Source organism: Maylandia zebra, linkage group LG16, assembly GCF_041146795.1.
Source record: "Maylandia zebra isolate NMK-2024a linkage group LG16, Mzebra_GT3a, whole genome shotgun sequence".
NCBI classification, from domain to species: domain Eukaryota; kingdom Metazoa; phylum Chordata; class Actinopteri; order Cichliformes; family Cichlidae; genus Maylandia; species Maylandia zebra.
The window spans coordinates 3,572,473-3,581,679 of NC_135182.1; the positions used below are offsets into that span (position 1 = coordinate 3,572,473).

Below are 9,207 nucleotides of genomic sequence, written 5' to 3' on the forward strand. Positions count from 1 at the left end.
CAGAACCTGTCTCAGCTCCTCCCTGAATTCTTCGCAATATTCATACGTTTTCAGCTTCCATCATTTAAATCTGGCCTCTGTCTTCACTCGCTTCCTCTAATTGATTTCCAAAGTCACCTTGCAGTCTCCTATCTCTTTCAGATTTTTTTTTTAATTGTGTGCACCTTCCTCCACTGTTTTATATGTGTGTTACCCTGTGTTTACTCATCTGCTCTGTTGTGCAAAATCAAGTATTTGTACTTCTGTATTCTTCTCAATTCTCCCTTCGTGCTTGAATTTTAGTGCACTAGAAAAACCTTGGTGCGGTTTGCAGCAGCAAAAATGGTGTCATCAAAACTATGTGACTAAGTTTCCACTTGTGTTTTGCAAAATGTGCAACTTGTATAACGATTCACATGAAGAATCTTCTAATTCCCACAGTGTTAGCTTGTTTCCCATCACTTTTGGTTTGTATTAGGGAACTGAAAGTTCCTCAGAAAAAAAAATACTTTTGTTTCTTTTCACATCGCCCAGCTATTACTGTGATAAGTTTAGTTCCCCTAAAGTTATTAAGAGAAGAAATTGAAACTAATGACGCATTCACAGTATTGCTGGCCTGTTCTGCAGAGCTGACCATCTCAGGAATATCTGGCATTCTAACAAATGATGGAGGAAATTTATATGAATACTGAGTATGACAAATTTGACAATGCAAAAAACTGCACAGGTAAGAAACAGAGTAGACATATTTTTATCATCAGTCATAACTATTTTCCACTTCATTAGTGTTTGTTTCTCTTTTCAGGTCCAAGGAACTATAAGAGGAGTTTCCACTCAGGTGTGATTCCCTGTTTGGGCCTGCTGAGTTTTTTCCTGCTAATTGGACTCATCACCCTTGGTGTTTACTGTGAGTCTGATTCTAACACTCATGAGCCCACATATGAACAGAATAAAATGTCTCGAACTTTGTATTTTGGATGGTTTCAGACCATGTTGAATGAACTGTGACACACACACACTCATACTCTCCCATAGAGTACACTATCATAAATATCAGTTTAAGAACATTTTTCATTGCCTACAGGCAAATTTGAAATACTTTAGTTTTGGTCTAAAAACTATAAAAATTTATGCACAAGCTTTTTTCTGTGTCTCAAAAACATGCATCTCCAATTATTTTAGTTCATGATTCAGCTGCAGATGTCTCAGCTGTGAGTAGTAAACTTTCTTCCATGACTGAGGAGAGAGACCTTCTTAAGGCAAGTCTGTCCACTACCGGAAACAAACTTTCCTCCATGACTGAAGAGAGAGACCTTCTTAAGGCAAATCTGTCCAGTACCGGAAACAAGCTTTCCTCCATGACTGAAGAGAGAGACCTTCTTAAGGCAAATCTGTCCAGTACCGGAAACAAGCTTTCCTCCATGACTGAGGAGAGAGACCTTCTGCAGGCCAACCTTGCTGAAAAGGCAAATGAGTTGGAACGGCTTCAGAGTTTGTCAAAGCAGAGTGAGTATGTGTATTTCCTGTTGAAATTACTTGTGTGTGTTTGTAAAAGTTAATAATGAAAAACAAGGATTCACTTTCCAGGTATTGTGAAAAGTCCTTGTCTCTTTGTGCCTTAATGAATAGAATTTTTGAATTTTTATATTTAAATCTAAAATTTTGAGGATAAAGTTGAAATTCTGATGAATGAAGTTTAAATACTATTTCAATAATAAGGATGAAATGCCAAAATAACCTATCGTTTTTGTCAGGGAGTTTTTAATGTTTTATTTGATTATGCTTCAAATGTTATGTTATACTTATGTTCACATATTTCACCAGACACAGTTTTCTGGAATCACAGGAAATGTGATTATATTTGCATATTGACGATGTAACCTATAAAAGTAAACGAATACTGCAGTTCGGTGTGTCTCTCTGTCTGAGATTCACCCGTGCCGCACATTATCAATCTCAAGTGTCTCAGTGTTGTTTACTCACCTGACTGTTTGTTAACTGTAAATCTCTGACAGTTTTCAGTCAAACTGTTACTGCCTCTTCCTTACGGTGGGTCATGCTGGAAAGTCTCGTTGCCTCGCCACTGTTAATGCAGACCTCAGAACAGTTAAGGCATTGTTCATAACACAGATTCACAACAAAGACACTCAGATAATCAAAACTTTTTTTTTCTTTTCAACATTAATTTAAGACGAATATCAAATAGTTTTCTACTTTTATCAAAATCGTACTGACTTTGGAAAGAGTACTACACAAAAAGAAAAGACATCTAGTTTAAAATCAAAACAACTACTAGCTAAGTATTTGAACAACTAGAAAAAGCACCTGCTATCACAACTAGAGATTTACAAGGTAAAACACAAACGCTATGGAGAGAGGGAACCGGGATGTCAGGTCAGGATGGAGATATCATAATCCCCACACTCCGAGACTGACACTCCAAGCCCCAAGAACAACTGGTGCATTCAAGGTGTGGAATATGAGAGCACCTGAAGGAGAAGAGTGTGTGTGTGGTTTGTGGCCCAGCTGCAGGGGAGGGGTGAAGCAATGTGTTTATGGCGTGGTGTCAGATCAGTGCAGGTCATGATGATGGTCTCCATCATCTAATCATGCCTTCCCTACTTGAGTAGGTCGGCGGGACCTGACAAGAGAACTGTGAGGTGTGTGCCGATCTGAAGCTGGAAATCCATGCAGACGAAAGGAACAAGAAAAACACTGCAAATAAACATTTGAAAACTTGCAATGCTATGTGCGTCAGGTCCTTTTGTGTTACAAGAAGATCAGGGCTATGGTGGAAACCTGGACCCTCAGTGCCTCAGTGGCTGATTACCATTAGTATGTGAAGTACTCTCCAAAAGTCTATTTGAAGATGTGAATTTAGCATTATGCATAATGCCTACTGTAACCATCACTGAAACCACAGAGAGTTAGACAGACAGAAGTTAGCCCACTATGAGAACAGCTGAAAGGAGTGATGAAGAGAGGGGTTCCTAAGAAGTACAACTAGGTGTCCATACCTGACTAAAAACTGCGTGCCAAGCAAAGACTCACAGTCTTAGCTAACTGTTAGGAAAAAAAGCAGTAACTCAATACGGCAAGACCAGGCTGACCAACCTTTGCATCTCTTGGATTAACTGCAAGAAAGCCAATAAACTCAATGCCTCACAAATGGATCTTATAATGCCCAGAACCACCAGGACCCTAAGAGCCTTCATCAGGAATTCAGTGGAGATGTGGAGAACAACACTACAGGCCAACTTCAAGCAAACTGTACAAGTCATCATCAAGTGCGAGATTTACCAAAGAGATGCTGTGACTCCACTGCTATTCTGCATAAGCCTGTGTAGTCGGAAGGTAACAAAGAGAGGGAAGGTAGTTAGAAATGAGGGGATTGCACTACCAGAAGTCAGTGCTGCAGACATTGTGGACCGCTACAAGTACCTGAGAATCCCACAGGAAAATGGGAAACACGAAGAGGCCTCTTGGAAAACCGCAACCAAATAACTGCAGAGAGTAAGGCTTGTCCTGAGGAGTCAGCTGAACAGGAAGAACAAGATATAAGCAATCAAGCCTATGCCCTGCTGGTTGTCAGATACCCTTCTGGGATAATAAACTGGCCACAGGAGGAGATGCAAATGGAGAGTCCTCTTTATACACAGGGTTCAGTGCTAGGACCAATTCTGTTTACATTATACAAGCTTTCCTTAGGCAGTATCATTAGAAAGCATAGCATGCATTTTCATGGCTATGCATATGACACCTGACTTTATCTATCCATGAAGCCAGATAACACACATCAATTAGTTAACCTGCAGGGATGTCTTAAAGACATAAAGACCTGGATAAACTCTAATTTTTCTCCGTCTATATTGAGATAAAACTGAGGTTATTGTCCTTGGCCCTAAAAAGATTAGAAATACGATAGCTAACCAAATGCTTACTCTGGATGGCATTATTTTTGTCTCCAGTAACACTGTGGGGAACCTTGGAGTGATTTTTGACCTGGATATGTCCTTCAATCCACATATTAAATAAATATGTAGGACTGCTTTTTTTCAAATGTGAGGCTGAAAAATATGTGAAAAGTGTGGTGTGTAACACTGGTAACTTAGATCTGTCACATCCTTCATCAAAATGAGCACACAAACAATTTGGTTCTAGTGCTTTCACAATTTTATTTTATGACACAATTTGTTTTATCTTGATTCTCCAGCAGGACATGTGATGTTTAGTTGATCTAACTGACAAAATATGTTAATATAAAACTAATTTATATTAACATAATAAGTAATAGGTACTGTTAATAACTATTAAAACTACTGTTTGATGTTTCTTGTTTGATGTTTCTTCCAGAAAAAACGTGTCCCACAGGATGGAGCATATTCAGTGGTAGTTGTTATTTCCTCTCTGTAAGATCTGGTAACTGGGGTGAAGCTAGACAGGACTGTAGAGGCAAAGGGGCAGATCTGGTGGTGATGAAGAACTCTGAAGAACAGGTACAGTATGTGTGTGTATATATATATATATATATATATATATATATATATACTACCAGTCAAACGTTTTAGAACACACATTTTTTCTAGTTGTTTATTAAAAATTATGCTATTTAATGTCTCATTGTAGTCTTAAATGAAAGCATAGCACAAATAAGCAATTGAGTGAAAAAAGAAATCACAGAATCAAAATGTATTCTAAACTCTAGACTCATCGAAGTAGCCTCATTTGGCAGATACAACAGTTGAACACACCCATGTAGGGCTGTACGATATGACCAAAATCTCATATCCCGATATAAGACATTTATCATCCAACGATATAAATCACAAAAATGTAACATTTTCTGTAAATTCTGTGAAGCTCGGGCAACCCGACTTGGGTGAAGTGTTTTCAGCTGGACTGACTGTTGCAAAAGTTGAAACGGCCGCAATTTTCTTTGTATTTATTACACAACGTGCTGCTGGCAAGAGCCTGTTCTAAGGTTTATTTTTTTAGCACCTGACGGCTCTTTTTAGCTTCTCGTCTGTAAACACTCTGCATACTATTTCATGTGATTCATTTTGAAAAATCTCAATAGGATCTTCAGCTTTATTGTGAAAGGTTTATGTGGAAAACAAACAAGCAGACGGCAGAGCCACGTGACGGTTTTACCCATGTTGTTGCTAACTACAACGCATAAAAACAGTCGGTTCTCCGTCCGTAGTGTGGTTAATTTAAATATAAGTGAAAGAGAGAACTTTAAGAAACCATCAAAATGATAAAATATTGCCGTTAACAGTTTATTTTGCAACACCACAAAACAAGCGATAGCATAATTTGAAACAATAGACGTTTTCATATTGCCATCCGATCCACATCGTTATATCAAACAGGCACTTGTAGGTGCTTTGCTTTCACTCTTCTGTCCAGTTCATCCCCAACCAGCTTTATGGAGTTTAAGTCTGCAGACTGTGCTGGCCACTCCATGTTTTTAAGTTTACCATCATGTTATTTTTTATTGAGGTAGTTCTGGGATAGCTTGGACTCATGTTTTGGATCGTTATCTTGCTTTAGGATGAACCCCTGACCAACTAGGTGCATACCAGAGGGTATTGCATGGCACTGCAGAATGCTGCAGTATCCGTTTTGGTTCAGGGTGCCTCTCAATCTGTACTTTTCTGTGAATGTACATATGACTTATTGAAACCTCAAGTCTGCTTAGATAAATATTTTATGCAGTCAGCCAGCTAACGACGGAACAATCAGAAACGTGATGTGTGGAGGCAGAAAAAGACAACAGAATGTAAAAAAGCAGAAGATGAATGTGATGTACACACTGGTTCTCCACCTTGATGTGACATGTGTTAGTTTTCAGGTTCCTGTTAGCTCATTGCACTGAAGGAAAAAATATTTACCTGATTGTGAGAAATGTGTCAAAGAAATTGAGAATTTTCTTCAAAAAAACAGCACACCCTAAATTCTGTTTAAAAAATAAACAAATTTTTTTTTTGCATGTTAAACAGAACTTTCTCGCTACAATCATCAACGATAACACTTGGATTGGTTTGACTGACTATGGAATGGAGGGACTGTGGAAATGGGTAGATGGAACTCCACTCACTCTGGCGTAAGTCTTTACTGTGGTTCAGTTTATTACTTTTACTGAATTTCTAGCAGATGTTTTCTCATGAACATAGAGCTTACATGTCAGTAGGTCTGTGAAGGTTCTCAGTCATCCAGGTCATCAGCATGTGCCCAAAAGAAGTCAGTACAATCCATCTTTAAAGTTCTGCTCTTATTTTGGCTCATCCTACTGACATGTAGTCTAAGGAAATTGGAAAGAAAAGTGTCTGGACTTCTTTGAGTTGCTTGAAGACATTTCACCTCTTATCCGAGAAGCTTCTTCAGTTCTAAGGTCAAATGGTGGAGAGTCCCAGATTTAAACCCAGTTGGAGTTTCCCCCCAAAGAGGGACAAAAGGACCTCCTGATGATCCTCTACCTAATCACATGAGCCAAGGTATGGAAATGGGTGTGGGTCACAATCAGCCAGGGTTTCGGGTGAGCTCATAGTGAAACCTGGCCCCACCCTATCATGTGATTTCCTGAGATCAGATGGCCCAGGATGTGAGCGGGCGTTGAGGCGTCTGGGAAGAATCTCAAAACTGGATTATGAATGGCAGACAGTTGGTGTCGTAAACCCCCGCCTCTGTTCAAAGATGGTCGCTCACAGTGGACATAGATGCTTCTTTCACTCCTCTTTCAAACCATCTGTCCTCTCTGTCCAAAATGTGAACATTGGCATCCTCAAAAGTGTGACCTTTGACCTTTAGATGCAGATGGACTGCTGAGTCTTGTCCTGTGGAGGTGGCTCTTCTGTGTTGTGCCATGCGCTTGTGAAGTAGCTGTTTGGTCTCTCCAATGTAGTCCCCCAAAGCGCTTTACATATCCAGTCATCCACCCATTCACACACACATTCACACACTGGTGATGGCAAATCTGGGACTCTCCACCATTTGACCTTAGAACTGAAGAAGCTTCTCGGATGAGAGGTGAAACGTCTTCAAGCAACTCAAAGAAGTCCAGACACTTTTCTTTCCAATTTCCTTAGACTACATGTCAGTAGGATGAGCCAAAATAAGAGCAGAACTTTAAAGATGGATTGTACTGACTTCTTTTAGGCACATGCTGACAGAAGAACTCAGTTATAATGTTTTAAATATTTCATGACATCTATCCATTTTCTCCTCTATTAAGATAGCACACATCTTTGGACTGTGGGAGGAAGTGACAGAGAACTCACATAGGCAGAGAAAATGCAAACTGCGCACAGAGAGGACTCTGGTAGCCAATAGATTTAAACCTAGGCAACAGTGCTAACCACCACATTAATACACTGCATTATTTTTATCTGGAATAGTGTGTTTGACTTTGCTGTACTCTGTGTAGGCTTATTTCTTCCATAACTATGTCCTAAGAAAAGCATTTGTTTACCTCAATTTTTCCTACAGCTAAAGAGCTGTAGAGTCAGGAGTGTCATATTTAATTTTTTATCCTCATTAAACACCTTTATTGTTAATTGTCCTATCAGGAACTGGGCAAAAAATGAACCCAATAATGGAGGCTCACGGCATGGTGAAGAAGACTGTGTGCATATAAGAGCTGCAGACCAGAGGACTTGGAATGATATTTCATGTACAGCTTCTATGAAATGGATCTGTAAAAAAATACCATAACACCATTTTACATCGAGACCATATATTTTTACATGCTTTGAAATTTTAGCTATGATTGTTATTCTATTCTGAATTTCATTTTAATGATGAATTCTATTCTCACTATAAATAAGTGCAACTTTTTAAATCTGCAATATTACATTAACGGAAAAATTAGCCAATGTTTGTATTTCTTGTTACAACATTTAATCAGCAGCCAGTTTTTAATTCAGAGAATCAAACACAGTCGTTTATTAGTAAACACACAAAGATTGTAGTTTCTAAAGTGCTGGGGGGGGGGGGGGGGGGGGAGCCTGCACACTACTTTACTTCAGTTACTTCAGTTTACTTCACTGGTGTCTGTCAAAAAGGCAACAATTTCAACAGAGAATATAAAAGAGTATGAGAGAATATATTTTAAAATAATGCTGACAAACTATTGCTTTGCTTTTAAACGGAAAATCTTTAAATCTGAAGTTGTTTGTTTTGGTTTTGTTTGTTTATTTTTGGTATAACATTGTCCACAATCTAGCGCCTCTTGAACAGTTTGAAATGACAAGCGCTTCCACTAGAGGGTGCTGTTGTGTTAAATGTTAGTGAACACCATTTGGAAGAATGTTGTTGTTGTTTTTTTTACTCTGTTATTTCTGATCATTTTTATGCACTTTTCATATGAGCAACATCATTCTCAAGTCTCTACTGTCAAAAAAGTTAAGGCTTTTCACATGACATAACACAGACTCACTTGTGCAAGAGATGATAAAATAATGAAAACCATCTCAATCATATGTCAGGATATAAAGTGAGTCAGCAGTCAATTTGACTCTGTGTTTAAAGAATTAAAACATTTCACCATCGTTTTAAGACTTAGACACAAATGCTTTTATAATTTAACCAAAACATTACTGACTGGTAAGCATACTGCAAAAAAAAAAAATGTAGGTCTAATGTAGAGCAAAAAAAAAAAATCAGACACAAAAATGTAATGTGCATTTATTTTTCATTTACAGTTTTTGCCCGTTGCCTGAACACATTTTGCAAAACTTTGCTCATTGTGCCAAAACCCTAAACACAAGTAAACATGACACAACACTGGGAAATATACCATTCACATCTGCACCAAATTGAAACTCTACTCTCAAAACCTAAACTCTGCTATCAAAACCTAACATTCCTTTGTCAAAATGTAACTCTGTTGACAAAATGACACATACTTGCATCATATGCAAACACTTACAGAGCAGGGGGAACACACTAGTCTACTTTATATAAAGCACTGCAGTCTTTGATTTCCATTGTTCATTCAGAAGGCATATTGGTACATATTCAGCTCGAAGTCCTTTGACCCTGTCACTGTTCCTCTCAAATGGGACTCTGTAGAGCTGCTTCATGGTGATGCTGTGTTTTCCCAAGATGCGTCTGATGGTGGTGATGCTCACATGGTTTATGTTGTTGAACACTTGCCTGTCTGCAAGTATTTGCTTTCGTAGCTGGTGGAGACGGATGGCATTGTCTGCCCTCACTAGGTCCACAACG

The 9,207-nt window shown here is 38.7% G+C and overlaps 1 protein-coding gene across 1 annotated transcript; it reads left to right on the forward strand.

Moving 5' to 3' along the window:
• Window positions 1-598: 598 nt before the first annotated feature.
• LOC143412953 (uncharacterized) lies at window positions 599-7,963 on the forward strand. The gene is made up of 6 exons (XM_076874902.1): window positions 599-706; window positions 785-886; window positions 1,162-1,485; window positions 4,333-4,475; window positions 5,982-6,085; window positions 7,548-7,963. Exons 1-6 carry the CDS (start codon window positions 643-645, stop codon window positions 7,690-7,692), a joined length of 882 nt encoding a protein of 293 aa, XP_076731017.1. The 5' UTR covers window positions 599-642; the 3' UTR covers window positions 7,693-7,963.
• The last annotated feature ends 1,244 nt before the right edge of the window (window positions 7,964-9,207 follow it).